This window comes from Hippocampus comes, unplaced genomic scaffold (genome assembly GCF_001891065.2).
Source record: "Hippocampus comes isolate QL1 unplaced genomic scaffold, H_comes_QL1_v1.1 scaffold262, whole genome shotgun sequence".
Taxonomy (NCBI): Eukaryota; Metazoa; Chordata; class Actinopteri; order Syngnathiformes; family Syngnathidae; genus Hippocampus; species Hippocampus comes.
This window is the reverse complement of record NW_017805703.1, coordinates 30919-50008: the sequence shown is the minus strand read 5'-3', so window position 1 is coordinate 50008 and position 19090 is coordinate 30919. Positions and strand designations below refer to the sequence as shown.

At 40.2% G+C, this 19090-nt stretch overlaps 1 protein-coding gene across 1 annotated transcript in view; it reads right to left on the bottom strand.

The window, feature by feature from the left end:
* Positions 1-9560: 9560 nt before the first annotated feature.
* LOC109523553 (zinc finger protein 37-like) overlaps positions 9561-19090 on the bottom strand; it is a 28699-nt gene continuing 19169 nt past the window's right edge. The window contains exons 2-3 of the mRNA XM_019882764.1: positions 11592-12548; positions 9561-9571 (exon numbers count right to left, since the gene is read on the bottom strand). Coding sequence (XP_019738323.1) covers positions 9561-9571; positions 11592-12548 — 968 coding nt within the window. The remainder of the gene's footprint in view (positions 9572-11591; positions 12549-19090) is intronic.

The window sequence follows — 19090 nt, the reverse complement described above, 5'->3', positions numbered from 1 at the left end:
GGACCTCCTCTATCCGGACCCTCGGCAAATTGTATAAAATAATAATTTATAAAGTGATTTTTTCGTTATACATTTTATATTTGTGGACTATAATCTGCGCATTACCGCGATCGCTTGTTAAAATTATCCGTTGTATTCTTTGCCTGCACTAACAGATGTATTGCACAGGACTGCAGCAGTGCGACTGTGTGTTGTATAATGTTTGACTAACTGGAGACCCTGGCTGAGCAGGGCATGTCGCCGATAACGATGCGCTGATTGGCTCCTCTGAACTTAAGGTGTGCCCATACATAAGCGTCAGCACGCGTCAATCCCAATACACACGCATTCGAAATGGATGATTGTGTCAGGAAACAGACGCATGCGCGATGCCACAGTGTGCTCCTGCTCACAGCTTCAGTCCAGGAGAGCCGCACACAGATGATTAGATAAGACGAATCGCGGGAGGTTTCGATTGTGTGCAGTTTTGCTCCCGTCTACCTGGGGATCTTTGCAGCTGTTTAACAACAGAACACCGCAACATGGTAAATGAACATCACAATGGCGTCCTCTAAATTTGCTACAAAGAGAAAGGTGGACAGTGAAAATCGGCGTGTCAATGAAGAATGGACTGACAAGCCAATGTGTCTAATATGCCTAAAGACGGTAGCTCTGGTGAAGAGTCAAAATATTAAACGCCACTATGTGACAGAGCACAGCTCTTTTGAACAGGATTTCCCTCCTAATTCAGAGCTAAGAACAAATGAAATAAAGAAACTGAAAAGGTCATATCAAGACTCAAGCAGGAAGATTGTGACATGTATGACACAACAACAAAAAGCAACAGAGTGCTCACTGAAAGTGGCCTGGGTTTTGGGTAAGCACAAGAAACCATTCTCTGATGCAGAAATTATAAAAGAATGCATGACTGAAGTTATGGACACAATGTTTGAAGGCAAAGAAAAGGAGCAAATGACAGCCAAAATAAAGAAAATTCCACTGTCAGATTCCACATCGACCAGATGAACTCAAGTCCTTGCTGCTGATTTGTCTAGCCAGCTTTGTGATGCAATACAAAATACTGTTAAAGGTTGTTAAAGGAAATGGATACTATGATGTATCTTCTTAGCATGTGTAGGTTAATATTTGCATGCCTCAGACATTTCATTCACCTTTAGTGGAAGAACAGCACTGCACATTCCTGTGCTCCCTTGTGTCAGTATTTAAAATGGTTCTTAACTCCTCTTCTGATATATTATTCAGTGATTTCCGAGGGGATGTGAAAAGGGGAATTGTACAAATGAAAAGGATATTTTTGTTTTCATGTTTAGTATTTATTTTGGTAAAATTTGTATTTTGTTTTGTTTTTGTTAAATTAAGGAAAAAAAAGACAACTACTGTTTAACAGAGTTAAAGTAAAAATGTCTTATTTCCCTAAAAGGGCTATTTCTATTATCAAGCAGGCACAACTTAACAAAATAAAAGAGTTCCTGTGCCTCAACACAATACCTCTCATTATTTGCTGTGTACTGGCAAAGTGAATAATTATTATTTTCATGCACATGGGGTGGTTGTGAGGAGTGTTGATTTGTATAAGCTTGGCTTGACCATACTAAATGGGCATATAGCCCTTCTCCCCATGACCGCCATGCATGGGACCGGATCTTGGTCTTATCAAAAAAAAAAAAAAAGTGGACCTACAGCATTTCTAGTTGAGGAACACTGCTCCACCATAATAAATAAGTTATTTATCGAATGGCTTTCAATGTTATTTAAAATAACTTTGAAAGCCATTCGACGACACACACACAAACACACACACACACACACACACACGCACACACACACATATGTATATATATATATATATGGCTCTTACTGAAATACATTTCCATATATTTTGCTTTTATGGCTCTCTTAGTCAAAAAGGTACCTGACCCCTGCTAGAGAGTCCCCATTGAGAGCATCTTGACCAGCTACATCACAGTGTTGTACGGCGCTTGCACGGTGTCCTGCCAAAATGAGTCTGCAGCGCATTGTGAGAGCAGCTGAGAAGATCATTGGTGTCTCTCTTCCCCCACTCATGGACATTTACAACTCTCGTCTGACCCGCAAAGCCATCCAGATCGCAGGTGACCCCACTCACCCATCTCACAACCTCTTCGACCTGCTGCCGTCGGGGAGGACACTGCAATGTCTCTGTGCTCAAACCAGCAGGCTCAAGAACAATTTATTCCACCAGGCGGTCAGGAGACTCAACTCTCTCCCTGTTTTGCCCGCACCCACCGCCCCGTCGACACCTGCCTCCTGCCAGAGACTGTGACCCTCCCTCAGGATCTGACATCCGATTATTGCACTTAAACAATTCACTACCTAAGCTTAAACCAGCAATAATCACAAGTGCCCTTGGTTGTCTGTTGTTTGCTAGTTATTGTTTTATTTGTTTATATTTATATATTTATGTCTGTATGCATTTATAATACAGTTCAGTCTGCTGCCCTTATTTTTAGCGGTGTGTGTTTCAATGCACTGCATGTTTGCACTGTAATTGAGAGAGGAAAGTAATTTAATCTGTGCTGTATGTTGCATATAGAGCATATTTGACAATAAAGCTTGACTTGACTAAATGTTTAATCACCTCCACATATTACATATACAGCACACAACAAATTGATGAATAACTAGTACAAACATCAGAAGTCAGAAGAATAATGACTGTTACTGTGGATTACATATGACAATTTGAAACTTTAGCAAGCATAATGGAACTTGACATGCTTAATTTGATTTGCTTTCGCGGGCCCCCGGGTCTTGACTTTTGACACCTGTGATCTAAAGGATGCATAACGCAACCGCAGCCACTATTGCAGCTTCTATTCTATGCTTTATAATGCGGTCCGCCCCATGTATGAAAAGAGTTTTAAAATAAGCCATTCATTGAAGGTGCGCCTTATGGTCCGAAGCATCTTATAGTGTAGAAAATATGGTATTCACTCGACAATGTACACTGGGTTTTTTTTCACTCTTGCTATCTTTCACTGAAATTACATGGGTGTGTTTGTTTTGAAGGTGACAGTCAACACAGTAAACACTTGAATAAAAATATTTGAAAGTGGAGCATGTCTACAGCAGATCAGCAAAACCCCCATCACATGTAAACAGGTGAAAATTATTCGGAAAAATGTCAATCAGAGCGACAAAAGAAGTCTCAGTTTAAACCAAGACTCACCGTTTAATGAGCGGTATTTCATTCTGAATCACATTTAAACTTTCCCACCTTTCTTCAGTCTAATTTCTCAATTGACTTACTTCACATGGATACTCAATCATATAAAACACATGCATTGCTTGAAGCAATTTAGCACCACTGTTAATTCTCAACATTGTCCACAGGAGGCTTTTAGAAGACACAGAAGGGTGTTCAAAAGGAAAAAGGAAGAAACTACATAAACAACTCCGAGATAGTCCAGTCTCCTACAAAAGGAAAGATGACGGAAGCAACGCATTCAATACCCATATGTCATCAACTCTTCTCACACGTTGAAGCGAGTCTACCCCCGTAGCGTTCACACGTCCAATTTTATATCAGTGCAAACGAACATTTACTCCGGAGTAAAATTTTAAACCACCTCCTTGAGCAGGGTTAAATTTGCTCCGGTTTAAGCTGTTTTCAGGGGCTACACCGGTGTAACTTTATACGTGTGAACACTGTTGGAATAAATGTGATTCTGTTATCCCATATTTACTCTCTGTGTAACTTTAAAACCTGTTTCAGAGTGATACCTCGCAAATACCTCATATACAATGGGGTAGGTTGATCATGGTAGACTTGTCGGACCGGGAGAGCTCAGGCTGCTCCTGTTCTAGCTTTTAAGACAATATCTTGTTGTTAAGTGAACGGCTTCTGGTCAAATTAACTGTTGGTTGTGAGAAGATAACATCAAACCCAGGACACCATGAGAGGGACATCGCAAGCTGTGTTCGTGAACCATCGACATCCAGTAGGAGCCGTTTGATGACATCTCAGGAATGAACTGTGTGTTCTCATTGAAACTCTCCTTTACTGAAACTGTTGTGGAATGTGAAAATACTCCCCACTCCCGTTAGTAGATTGTGTATCAGGGACATCCTTCCAATAAATGCAAGGAGACAAATGCGCACTCTTCAGAGTTGCCCCGGAACCTGTAACGGTTTACATTGCAGAGCCAGCTGGAGAGCTGCTTTGAGATTGTGAACCGAGACATGTTTTAGCGCGCTCTCTCTTGCAAGAAAGACAACCATGCTTGCCTCCTGAGTCTTCCTGTTCCTGATGTGTTCTTAGCATCTGATTACCAGCATAAACCTAACATTTAATTGGTCCTTCGAGCCGGATGTCAATATACTCGAAGATTCCAGCAGGTGAGGTGAACTGGACCTCAGCAAGCGGCTGGGATCAGAACGTTGACGACATTCCGATGCAGAAAATTCCGGACTCCAAAGTCTGAGGAGTTCCGGAGGACGGGACGACACCGGTGAAGACCGTGGCCACGGCATCAATAATCCTTTTCTGGAACCGGTTTCGAACCGTCTTCTGGGCTTCCGACGACTGAGGGGACCGAAGAGAGAGGACTCAGAGGGTAAGCATTGTTTTTGGAAAAGGCGAATGACGAGTGTTCATTGCGCGTGTTTAAAACCCTACGAATACTAGTCAATGGTAGGTGGTAAATGATAGACGGCAGAGTCTGAGAAATTCTGTGGAAAAGAGAAGCGCGTGTTTAAAACCCTATGAATACTAGTCAATGGTAGGTGATAAATGATAGACGGCAGAGTCTGAGAAATTCTGTGGAAAAAAGCCTGTGTAAACGTTGCGCACACCGTTCACACAGGTGGTAAATGATAGACGGCAGAGTCTGAGAAATTCTGTAGAAAAAAGTGTGTGTAAAAATTGCGCAAACCGTTCCCTGTGTGAATGTACGGTGTGATTGGGGATTATAAATACCGCTAGGTATTTTATCCCATGTAATACAGTAGGACTTTAAACAGCAGACTGTTGTGGATGCAATATGCAAGAATTCTCCACCTGAAAAGGTTGAAGTGAGAATTACCACAATAGGGAATTTGAATTGCTGTCCTGCTGATAAAATCCAATCCAGTTATTAGAGTACACCCTATGTGTTGAGATACTGGACCAAATTGGGATAAAATGGGTAAAGTAAGTAGTAAAATTAAACCTAGGGATACACTCCAGAGTAAGGATTGGAAATATGTAGAGAAACAGGATCTTGATTAAAATATTTGGATAAATGGATAACTAAATATAACTTCAATGGTCAGTTAAATACACAGAAAATAGCTAAGTTACAGGAATCAATTATGATAGAAAGACGAGCAAAGATTATAAAGAGATGAAGAAAAATGGTTTTCAGGAAACAGAATATTGGATAAAAATCGCCTCAGAAAGAGAAGAGGGAGACAGGAAACAAAAAAAAAGAGAATAAAGAAAAATTAGGAGACAGGAAACAAAAAAAGAGAATAAAGAAAAATTAGAAAGGAAAATAAATGTGAAAAGGAAATTAGAGAACAGGCCGAGAAGGAAAAAGAACAATCAATGTTGCATGTACAGGATGATGAGCATTTTGAGGAATGCAGAGTGAGAATGACAACTGTATTTCAGATTCCCACTGGCCTGCAGGAAGATGGAGATGTAAATGGGCCATTTCAACAGAAGTTAAAGAATACTTGCCATGCGAGTTCCAAAAGTACAATTTGCATTTGGGCTAACAAACATTACGAGGGTCTGCCTACAGGCACCTTGCAGGAGTGTGAACATTTCACTCGCCGTGCTGCAAAGATTACAAAAGAGAAAAAGGAAAAGAAGTCTACAGACAACTTTTCCCAAGATAAGGGACAGGAAATTTATTACAAAGGTAACAGAAGCAGGTGTGATTTTACAGCACGTGGACAGAGAGACAGACAACAAGGAGGAAGTTCAAATATGTCAGGCTGTTGGCGTTGTGGTAAAGAGGGCCATTTGGCAAGAAATTGCCCTGAGAAAAAGCAACCTTTAGCATGAATAGAACAAGCAGAAATATGGCTTGAATCGGCCCAAGCCAGAAAGAAGGGCTAAAAATGAATGAACAAATAAATAAATAAATAAATAAAGGTGTAGAAATAAGAAACAGAGACCCCTGTATCACAGACAGTGACACACCAGACTTGTGATTCAGGTAGAGCAATCAGCATCAACCGATAATTGAAATGAAATCCTAGGACATTTTTTTTAAAATAGAAAAGTGCATATGAAATGACCACAAACACAAAGACAGCCTTAGCTAGGGGAGAAGAAATAAAGAGAGGAAAGACCATAAACAAGAATGCTTGAGGATTAGGAAAGCCAAATTTACAACAGAGGGCAGATAGGTGCAGAGATAGGAAAACTAGTGAGGACTTATAGGTGGTATGTTGATTCAAGGATAGGAAAAGAGAGAGAAAGAAAAAACGGAAAGGCAACAGACAAATGATGAAGAGATTGCAAGAATAGAAAGACAGTTAAAAGAAGAGGAACAAATAAGTTGCAGAGAAGAAAAGGAGAAGGAATTGATTTAGATACATATGAGTAATAATAAATAACAATAATCTCATATAATGGAAAATGAGAGACCAATAATCATATTAGTGGTGAATGGCGCTCCAGTGGAATTCTTATGTGACACTGGCACATGCGGAGTGACAATGAGAGAAAATGTATTTTAAAGCGAATTAGAAATAAAGAAAATTAGTCAAATTGTTTTCAGATCTGCGACAGGGCATCTTACTAGTGTCTCGTAACCTCCTAATTTTCTATATGTTGATATTTGACTGCCTCAAAAGGTGAGTCAGACTGCAGAGAGGACACAATAGCGCTATTGGTACATTTAGCTGAAGAGGGACACCGAGTTAATGAAGACAAATTCCAGATTTGTGACAAAAAAAAGAGCAAATCAGCAATTCTTCAAGTTCCAAAATCAATCACGAAAAAGCAAATGATGTCCTTGATTTGATGAATTTATGTAAAGCATGTATACCAAATTATGTAATCATTATTGGATTTGATATATCAAGAAGAAAAAAAAATTATTAAAGTGTTAAAAACAAAAAACTCATGTTTAATTGCAAAATTTGAGTTCATCATTTTAATCACTGCGCCCATGATTAAAATGTCAAATTGATGTCACCCTTACAAAGTGACCTGATTACAAAACAAAGAAAAAAGGCAAAAACACAAGCCTTTTGTAGAAGAAAAACAAGTTCTAGTGTCAAGCACGGCACTAGTCTTTCCAAATTATAGCAAATCTTTGGGTTGCAAATAATAACTATGGCTACAGTAGTGATACAAGAGCATGAGAATAAATTAAAAACAATAGCTTTTTGTTTCTCAAAGAATTTGAGAATATAAAAGCTGCAAAGCCATGCTGCTTCAAAGTCATGATAGTTTGGTTACCTTTAATCAGAATCGCTTTTATTGTCATTGTATTACATACAACGAAATTTGGGTGCCACTCCTTAGTGTATTTAATAAAATAACACTGGCCTTTGTAAAGATATTTGTGATAAAGGACCAGACAACGTGATTAACATGAAAGAGGGACTGTTATCTTGGATATTTACGTTATTGACACCGAGATGTCTTACTGAGAACAAGAGAAATTGTTTATTTTACCCCTTCCAAATTTGAGCTCATGCTCAGTGACACACAAACAATGTATGTAGGATTGCGAGTGGAGCAACTACCAAAACAAAATGTCTATTTGTAATTACGCACGGTTGGGTTTAGTTTTAAATGGAAATGCTTTTGCGGAGGACACAGCAAAAGTTACAGCACAAGAGAAGTTTTCCATTATCACGGCATGATATGTATACACTAACGACGCCTTAAAAGATGACACAATGGTAGCTCCGGACATTGAAAAGAAAAAAAAAAAGAAAAAAAAGATTTGAAACAACAGAGTTAAATTCACAAGCGGCCCTTACTTTTGACCGTTAGACAATCCTATACTACCCATAAGCTGACACCAATGGGATGCAAATTGACACATTGAGTATTCATGTGTCAAAGGGGGGATGTGTTGTATAGTATCAACTTATGGTTTAAATAATTACGGTTTAAATAATTACTTGAAAAAAAAAATGTGTTATATGTAGTGACAACAATGTCCATTTTGTTTTACTGAATTATGAGAATTATAGGAGTGGTTATATGTAGTGACAACAATGCCCATTTTGTTTTATTGAATTATGAGAATTATAGGAGTGAGTTTTATATTGATTTAAAAAAAAAAAAAAAAAAAATCGTATTGTGTGTAACACCAGCAAAACTGATTGCATGATCAAGGTGTTAGAGAAACGCAACAAGCACAAAAGCAAAGTGGGGAGGATCTTTCAGTCTCCCAGCAGGGAGGCGAGGAGATGAGGTGCTTATGCTAAATGTATGTTTGATAGTAACATTCTTTTGTATTGTGTGATGTATTTGTGGGAACCACCCAAGGTTGAACAAACAGACCATAGTTCTACACAGGGTTAGACGTAGCAGTATTTTGTCAGATACTCCAATTCCTTTCACACATTGGTTTGCTTTGTTTGTTTTATTTAATTACTACATAAAGATATTTGCAAAGACCAAACAGATAACTGGAATAGGTTATGATACCTATTGGTGGTACCTTACGGGAAATGTGGTACATTTGAGTTCGAATCTTCGAATTACTACCCTCGAGGATGGCTATTGGTCCACAGGACAAAGTCAACAAAGACTAACACCCTGACCAAGTATTTGTCGATACTGAGATACTGTATTCGTATTTCAAACAATGCCAATTTTGTTGAGACGCTGTACATGATTAGAAGACACAGCTGATGTCATTAAGGGCTTTCATTGTTACCCACAGTATTTTTTGTTTTTTGATTTGTGTTTTTCACATTGTATTAAGTTACATTATGACTAAATTTAAAGATGCTGTATATTAGCGTTTTGGTAACTCACGGGAAGAGCTGACAAATATTTTTGATTTGTTATTTTGGTATGAATTAATTCTTGATAATGGAACTATGCTGCTTAAGTGGAAACCCCACTACAGCGGATATCAAGTTCTGTTTTGATAAATTGCCATAGAAGTCGCTCATGTCGTTATAGAGAGAGAGAAAAAAAGGAAGTTTTGTTTTTCTTGTTTGTGATCTAAAGTTAATGATGTTGTGCTGTCATAATAGTTGCTCCAGTCTGTGATAAGAATTTGATTTTTAAAGTTGAGCAGAGCTGAGGCCAATGCAGATTGTTTTATCTGCCAGGGACCAAGACCCCTGCTGAGGGGTTCCATTGTAAATACTGTTCGAGTGTATGTTGAGTTTAACTTCAAGTGACATTGTTAACTGAAATTGTATCAAGGCGAAACACGTTTTTTTGCGAGCTGATGTCAACACGGAAGTTTCCAAATGTATTTTGAGAAATGAGGTAGCATTAAATGATTTGTGATGATATGTTTTGCATGTCAAAGTGGTGCAAGCAGCAGTTTTGTCAATAGGAGTTACTACTTTGTCACAAAGAACATACTCCTCTTTCCCTTGGGCAATTAGAGCCGACCTGTTGGGGGTATGGGAATGCACAACTTTTAGAGACACAGTATTCGTATGCTCTCGAGGGGCATGCACTATTGTGACATTTTTGTTTGTTTTCTTGTATTGAAAATTGATTGAGAACAATTAACAACTCAATTTGTGAAAATAACATAACTTGATGCATATCCTGGGGTCCAGATCCACCTTACTTTGATGTAAATTGGCATATATACAGTTCCTGATGAATATGAATTGGCTGATCGAGTGATAACGGGATTTGAGAATACCCGATGATTGCGGTCCTGTTTCCAGGAACTTCAAACGAAAGTGTTGATATGAAAAATAATGATATAATTATGTCCATTTTATCGTACAGCGATTAGGTAATTATACGGGAGCAGCACAAAGAACAGCACATGAGCAATTGGCTATGGCATTTCTCATGGCATTCAGAACCGCATGACAGCACCAGGCATTGTGGATGGCACAGTGAAAGGGGCACGTGTGGCTTGTTTGGAAGCTACTGTGACGCAGTCACAGCTCCAGTTTGCCAGCTCACCCAAGCCGTTGAGGGCTTGAGGACCCTGAACGCCAGGATGAACAAACGCAACAGGGTTGACACGTCCATGCGAGATGGTCCCCTGGGTCCCTTGGCAGAGTTCAGAGGTCTGATATTGTCAGTGCTTGCGTCTGTGGCCGTGTTTTGCAGCCCTGCTCGTGCTCTGTGGATGATGCTGCATACTTTGTCTTCGCATTTTGATAGGATGCTTGATCGCGACTGCATTAGGTAAGGGAGATGACCCCCAGGAACTGTGTAAGTTGACGATGATGGGCAATCACAATGACGATGATGACGTTAATGAGGTACATTGTAACCTGCCCAATTTGTTTCTAGATCAAGGGGACGGATGACTGTCAAAAGGGTTTAACATTGCTTGAATGTAAATGTGTTTGTTTTGATGAAAGTGTTTCTACTGTAGAAAATCTGACTGATGTGGCTGAGTGTTTGAACTTGGACAAATGTAATTTAGGTAAATAAGTGATAAATAGGAGGGAGATGTTGGAATAAATGTGATTCTGTTATCCCATATTTACTCTCTGTGTAACTTTAAAACCTGTTTCAGAGTGATACCTCGCAAATACCTCATATACAATGGGGTAGGTTGATAATGGTAGACTTGTCGGACCGGGTGTGTTCTCATTGAAACTCTCCTTTACTGAAACTGTTGTGGAATGTGAAAATACTCCCCACTCCCGTTAGTAGATTGTGTATCAGGGACATCCTTCCAATAAATGCAAGGAGACAAACGCGCACTCTTCAGAGTTGCCCCGGAACCTGTAACGGTTTACATTGCAGAGCCAGCTGGAGAGCTGCTTTGAGATTGTGAACCGAGACATGTTTTAGCGCGCTTTCTCTTGCAAGAAAGACAACCATGCTTGCCTCCTGAGTCTTCCTGTTCCTGATGTGTTCTTAGCATCTGATTACCAGCATAAACCTAACAAACACTCTACGGGGGCAGCCCCCAGAGCTACACCGGAGTAAAAGTTGCCGTGTGAACACACCTTTAGATGACAAAAAGATAAAATAGATGGTGCATTAAACTCATTTATTCCCAAACATATTTATACGTCTTTCCAGACTCCACACATTCAATTGCAGACACTCATTTATTTTTCCCCAAGGTAAAAAAAAAAGGATCTGAAAATGGCTGGTACTGGAATGAGTTAAATAAAACTATGTAGATTTATGGAAATAATTCTTATGGTAAATAGTTACACATTTACATTATCTTCTGATGCCTTTTGTTGACTGCGTTTTTTTACGAGCACACACTTGTGTCTCTTGACCTTAATCTTCTGAGTGAATCTTTGGCCACAAACTGAGCAGGAAAAAGGTTTCTCACCAGTGTGGATTCTTGTGTGTATTTCAAAGCTTGTCTTATGAGAGAATCGTTGGCCACAGTCTTTACAGGTAAAAGGTTTCTCGCCAGTGTGTGTTCTTGTGTGTATTTTTAAGCTTCCCTTCTGAGAGAATCTCTGGCCACAATCTGTACAAGCAAATGGTTTCTCGCCAGTGTGGGTTCTTGTGTGTTCTGTCAAGTGTCCCTTTTTAGAGAATCGTTTACCACAATCTGAGCAGGAAAATGGTTTCTCACCAGTGTGTGTTCTTGTGTGTATTTTTAAGTGTGACCTATGAGAAAATCGTTGCCCACAATCAGAACAGGCAAAAGGTTTCTCACCAGTGTGTGTTCTTGTGTGTATTTTTAAACTTGTTTTACGAGAGAATCGTTGACCACAGTCAGTGCAGGCAAAAGGTTTCTCCCCAGTGTGTATTCGTGTGTGTATTTTTAAGCTTGTCTTGCGAGAGAATCTTTGGCCACAGTCAGTGCAGGAAAAAGGTTTCTCACCAGTGTGTGTTCTTATGTGTCTTCTTAAGATTCCCTTCTGACAGAGCCTTTGAACACAGTCTGAGCAGGCAAAAGGTTTCTCTCTGGTGTCTTTTAAACAGCTGTTAGAAGCACAGGCGTTCCCACACTGAGAACATTTCCGGCATTCATTTTCAGGGTGACATGACATATCACCTTCAGACTCTTCATCATCATCATCATCAGCAGCGTAAGGAGCGTGTGATGACATGTCATCACTATCTGATATTGGGGGCAGGAGGACATCTGCTTGTGATCCTTCACATCGGTCTCCATCACCCTCTGTTATCATGCGTTGACATGAGTTACAACTTGGAGGCTCCGCCCCTCTGGTCTCCTCACTCTGACCTTGATCTTTACTCTTTAAACAGACATTAGTCGAAGGCAACTTGCAGATATCCTGTTCCTCCTTCTCCTCTTTGATGTACGGGGGCTCTTCTACCTCCTTTTTCATGCAAGGGTTCTCTGTCACCTCCTCTTTTATAAAATAAGGGGATTGCTGCTCCTCTTCCTCTTTCAGGTGGGGGATCTCTTCATCCTCCTCTTTAATTTGAGGATGAACATCTTCACTGACGTCTGCACGACAGAAGAAGACAAACACACATGGTATTATGGCTTGCATTTATAATGAAGGTTATTACTACTGCCAGCGGAGTTACTACTGACTGCTCGGCTTTTATGTGGTGGGGGGGGGGGGGGGGGGGGGGGGGGGGTCCTTGGTTATTTGTGGAAAGACGTGCACAGGGTCTGACATTGCACCTTTCTAAGTGGTGGCCCTCTCAAAAGCGGAAGTGGTCTTTGTGTATTCATGACACAATGCGGTAGGTTTTAGTGATTACTTCATATTTGGTGTCTTTTTATTGTATTAAGCCCCTTTAAGAATTTGCACAGTTGCATTCATGGGGATGACGATGTACTAACCTCACTAAAATCAAAGCAAGCAACTGAAAAAAATCTGCATTCAGGGTTAAAAAAAATACATCGCGTAATATTTTCCCTCTAAAGTGCAAAGAAAATGTGTTGTCAATTATGACAAAACACAGAGAAGAGTTTTTTTTTAACAAGGCTACAAAATTTGAATTTACCTTAAAAAAATAAAAATAAAAATCGAACAGAAAAATAATGCTCCAAGGTCATGATAAATAGAGTCTGCTTTCCAGCTGCAAAAATAGAAGATCCCTTCACTGTCTCGGCTGTACAGTGAAACTCCTCTACAACGAAATCATGTTTGCAGCAAGAAATTTTTCACAACAGGGGGTTTTTCACTGTAGCAAATTTGATCTCAGATGTAAGCACACACACACACCCACACACACAAACGTATGTGTACACGCACACACAAACGTTTGTGTACTCTATTTTTATTCCAATAGTACATAAGTATGAGCACACACTTATTTGACACTTCATATTGTCAGTGTAGAAAGAAAAAAAGGGAAAGAAATTGCGAAATTTACGATCAGCATTCACTTTCACTTACATCAATTTCTTGGAAAATGTATTTTATTTTGCTTGCTCCGTCTTTCATTTTGATCACTTTTACCCTCTCTTCCAGCATCAGTAAGGTTTTTAGCCTTCGAGAGCTAACTATGGCCATTGAGGACTACGAAGCGTCCCGTGGGTGTTTTTAGCATGATAAAAAGTAAAGTAAATGTCCGTCGAGCCATAAGCAATTTACTCTGAGCAGCTAATCGGATGCTACGGATCTAGCTTCAGTATCTACACACATAGACAATGAGGTCTATGTGGCCTCTTGGCCAATCGGAGGCCAGGATGATGCTCGGTAAGCCAATAGCAGAGCAGCTATGAGTATGTTGAGCCCAGGAAACTCGCAGCTGTGACCGAAATAAACATCGTTCACTATGTAAACCAGTGTGGTGGTTGCTGTTGCCTTTTTTCAAACGAAGCAGTAGAGGTCGCTGTTGGATAAGACTTCGTTGTAGTGAATGTCTTCGCGAGGCTGGAGCAGACAAAATGATTTCGTATAACGCAACAGGGGGTTTTTCGTCGTATGGGGGGCAGGAGAATGGGAATTGTGTTAATGCATGAAGATTTTTTCACATAAGGGGGTATTTTCGCCCATGCAGGTTTCGTTCTAGAGGAGTTTCACTGTAATGTTTTTTGCCTACAAGGCAACGACGAGAGGCAAGCTTAAGAAGTGAATAGAATAAAAAATTGTTGTAAGTTTCATTTTTATATTTTCAGACTATGAATAGGACACACCGACACATGTCCACATAAATATTGGTGAGAATCCATCTCTCTTTTCGTACATTATGTCACCGTAAAGGACCATATGTAAGGGTTGGCTATGATGGCAATTTTTCACTACTCAAAATTAGGTATAAAAATTGAAAACCAGTTCTTGTTGAGAACCGGTTCCCAGAGTTTCAATTCCTTGGCGTCATTTGCTGTTTTTGTAAATGATTCCCTTATCAATTCCAGTGGGACAAATGATGTCACCACGTTTCGCAACAATGTTACCATATTTTCCGCACACTAAGGCGCTTCGGAGTATCAGGCGCACCTTCAATGAATGGCCTATTTTAAAACCGTTTACATATGTGGGGTGCACCGCATTATAAGGCTGCGGTTGTGTTATGCATCCACTAGACGGAGCTACGCGAAAGGGAATACAATACAACACAATACAGCTTTATTTATACAGCGCTTTCACAACCGCTGTAGCTGTAACAAAGTGCCTCACAGAACATTTAAAATGCTACGTCCAAGAAATTAGAATATTGATCCAAATAAAAGGCACATCGGATTTGTAAGGCGCACTGTCAGCTTTTGAGAAAATTGAATGCTTTTCGGTGCGCCTTATAGTGTGGAAAATACAGTACTTACTAGCGAAAGAACAATGATGCCTAACGCTTGTTCACATTTTACAATAAGGGACGACAAGAGGACAACTTGCAATACTAATACAAATTATATTAATATTTAAGCTAAGGGCTCAGAGACTGGTTGTACTTGCTCCAGTCTATTTTAGCTGTTTCACAGAGGAAGGAAAGAGTAAATTTCCAGATCACAGTTGAACTCGAGTTGATTGTTATTTGTCATTGGCTAAAACGTAGCGATATTTACATCATTATGCATGTTGAAATCTCACTGGACATTAGTGTGCAATTGCCACGGAACAATCTACTTCTAGAGTGGATTTTGTAAATTCCTCCAGAATACATATCGAGATATAGATAGGCAGATCTCTCTCTCTCTCTCTGTATCTCTCAAATAGCACATTTGAGTGATTTGTTAAAAATGAATCCGAAAGAACTTCAACTTTGTAAGACTGTCAGCATCCAAAGGGAGCATTTTGATGGCATTTTGTTACGAGCCGCTAATGCAGTCACTGAGACAAGTCAAGTCAACTGGAAGAATGATGAAAGGAACTTGCAACCACATACAGTCATACCTCGGTTTTCGACCATAATTCGTTCCAGAAGGCTGTTCAAAAGCCGAAGCATGTTTCACATTATAATTAGTGTAATAAATTTTTTAATCCGTTCCAAGTCTGGAAAACAGCTATTTTGAAAGCCTTTTTTTTTTTTTTTTTTTTTTTTACAATTTTACACTCTAAACTCTATACAGATGTAATAAAAGAGCAGATAATTTGTAAAATACAATACAAACATTTTGTATGTTTTATTTTTACCAATTTTAACATAACATAAAATTAACATTGTAGCATAAAATTTCAAATCTCTCTCTCTCTCTCTCTCTCGCTCTCTCTCTCTCTCATTGTGACAATTGTAGATTACATTATTTTATACCTTGAACTAATAAACCCTAAAGTAATGGCTGTATCTATGGACTCTCTCTGCAACCCTATGCTACGGTATGAGGTAACATCCCTGAATTCATTTTCTGAACCACTTTGTCCACACAAGTCCAGTCTTGTCCATATTAAAAGTTTGCTGGCTAAGATATTCCTTGGCCTTGATGAGATTTTCAAACTCAACTTTAAACTTTTCGGCAGCTTCCTTGTCTGAACTGGCTGCCTCCCCATGACGAATCACTCCTTTTCCTCAACTTTTCGAACAATCCTCTGCTTGCTTTAAAATCAAACTCTTCCGGAGCAAAGCTAGGATCCCTTTTCATCAAATCTCCATACAATTGTCTTGTTTTGCCACAAATCGTATCTTGGCTAAGACTGTCCCCACTAGTTGTTTCTCTTTCTGTCAAGGGTTATTTACCCGGACAAAATTAAACAAATGACTCGACACACAGGGAAGATTGTCTTTCTTCAGCGGAAGTGGATCTCTGAGAGCGAACGACGGTTTAGTTGCTCCGTGATCACACTTAATTATGTTATTAGGGGTGTTCACACGGCACACATTTGCTCCGGCGCTGCACCGATGTATTTTGTTGCGATATATTTTACACCGGAGCACATTTTGTGGAGCGTTCACACGTACAAAGCCCCTGAGCGTATTAGCACCGGCGCAGCGTCGGTGCAGCTCCACTTGCATTCACACGGCAGTTTCTGCAGCGGAGCAAAGCAACAGAAAACCAATGAGCTGTCGTGTGGGTTCTTTTTAAAACGTATACACAACTCAAGCAACTACTGTACAGGCACGTCCTTCTCCTTCTCGGTATCCGTGCCTTCTGCTCGAGAGTGACCGCCCCCGAAAACGTAAATCAACAATGACTTCAATGACACTCAGAAAAGCAAAAATGTAATGCGCCAAACAGAAAAATCAAGAGAGGAAATCACAAAATAAATTCTATGGGGCACGGGGGGTTGTGAACACACAACAAAGGAACAAACTACACAAACAACTCTGAGACAGTCCAGTCTCCTACAAAAGGAAAGATGACGTTTGGGGACTACGCCCCCCCGTTCTAGTTGAGATGATATAATCCAAGAGGTGCTTGCTACTGTTACCAGCCATGTCTTGTGTCTTGTTATTAAACAAACACATGACGGAAGTCCGACAGAGCACGAAAGCAAGGCATTCTCGCCGTACGTAGTCGCCATACGTAATCAACTCTTCTCATGCGTAGCGAGGCTACTCCCCCCTCGCAAACGAGCATTTGCTCCGGAGCAAATTGTAGCGTTCACACGTACCATTTTACATCAGTGCTGCCCCGCAAACGAGCATTTGCTCTGGAGCAAATTTTTAAACCACCTCCCTGAGGTGGATCAAATTTGCTCCGGTGTAAGCTGTTTTCCGGGGCTACGCCGGAGCAAATTTGCACGTGTGAACGGTCTACTGGCACAGCGCCGGCGTAGCACTGGAGCAAATCTTGCCGTGTGAACACCCCTTTGGAGTCCCTTGTCCTCCTGTCGGACTTTTATTGTTAACATATGCAAAGTACAAGAAAACCACTGCCCCCGAGATTTGCATCCCGCGCCCGCCGTTCCGGCCCCTCGGTAGTGATCTGATCTACCCAAATACACAAGTCACAGACTTTGCTGATGACAAATCGCCTGGGCCCGACAGCTGTTCCCAAACCGTCTTTTGGTATTCAACAACTCTTTGTTTCCAATTCATTTATTCCCACTTTGTGATTGAGTCAAGCCTTTTTCCATCTGTTCGCGCCCCTTGCTTTGACATGATTACTCAAAAAAAGGCCCTCCGCCCAAACGGCCTACTCTGCGCTGAGTATGTCCAGACATGCCCAAATTAACTGAAACTTTAAACATGATGCCATTTTGCTCATAGATTTCTCTGTCACATTTATAAAAATAGCAAAAGTTTCTCTACTTCCTCTAATATTTGTGGCCTTTTTTTGCTAAACACACGAGATCCTGTAGCCACGTCAGTGACTTTAAGATGGTCTTTCTTTTTTAGGATGCTGCTGATCGTCGATTTCGGCATGCCGAACTCCTTAGCCAACACAGGCAAACGCACACCTGATTCATATTTCACGATCAAATCTTTCTTAAATGCAATAGTTTTGCGCACTATTTTCCTCTTTTTTTCACCAGCTTGACTACTTTCACTTGCTTTCTTTGGTGCCATGATTAGGGGCTGATACACAATGCAGAAATAACAGTCCGATTTGCGTCGATGTCAACAAACACGATGCTTTAAAAAAAAAAATTCTTTATTGAACACTTGACTGACTTGACTGTCTGATGATATGTGGACACCATGCTTACATAGAGGAAAGGCGGACATGACCGAGGATGGCATAGGGACATTAAGGGGAAAGGGGGGCATGAAAGAGGATGCTGAAAGCACACCCACCAACAGGTGGATATAATGCCGGTACGTGGATTGGGCAAAACAACTTCAGAACCCCCAAAAAGGCACCGATAAAGAGACACGCCGACAAAGCACAGTTCAAAATTCAAGCTATCACTTACGTGGAGGAACATGGCAATCAAGCTGCCGTGAGAGAATCTAAGAGAAACAAATCCATGGCTCGCAAGTGGAGAAGCAGGACAACGAGCCTCACCAAGTCAAGAAGACAAAGCTGAGTTTCCGTGTAAACAAGGCAAGGTGGCCAGAGTTGGAAGACCAACTCGAGCAATGGATTCACGATCAAAGAAGAGAAGCATCTCAACAGTCGTCATTGTACTGAAGGAAAAACATGCTTGCAGAAGAAATGAAAATCGATCATTTTCAAGGAGGTCAGTCTTGGTGCTTTCGTTTTATGAAACGGAGCTAACTATCCAAGAACTTAGTGGAGGTTCAGAGGTTCAGATTGAACTTTTTCCATTGCTGGTCCTTTTCTTTGGAATGACCTCCCGCTGAATGTTCGGCAAGCCCCCTAGATGCCCATCTCTAAAGCTCATCTTAAAAATCATGTTTATTCTTTGGCTTTTGACGAAGCATGAGACTTGATTTTTAGTTATACTATTTTTGTGCTTTTGTCTTTGTTATTAATTTATTGTTTTTTGTTGTAGAAATTATTTTTACAACAGTGGTTGTTTTAAATTGCTCTATAAAGACAGATGAGTTAAATTGAGTTGAGTTGTAAGACTAAGAAACACTGCAGAAATAAATACACAGTAAGAGACTGTTTCTACAGAGTAACTACAAGTAAAACATTCCAGATGAAATTCATGTTGGGGGAAAAAAAAGAAACAACAGTTTGCCGTGTCAGGAATAATGCAAATGAGACCAAAGTTGAATTTTGGGGGCTGATTGCACTCTGATACA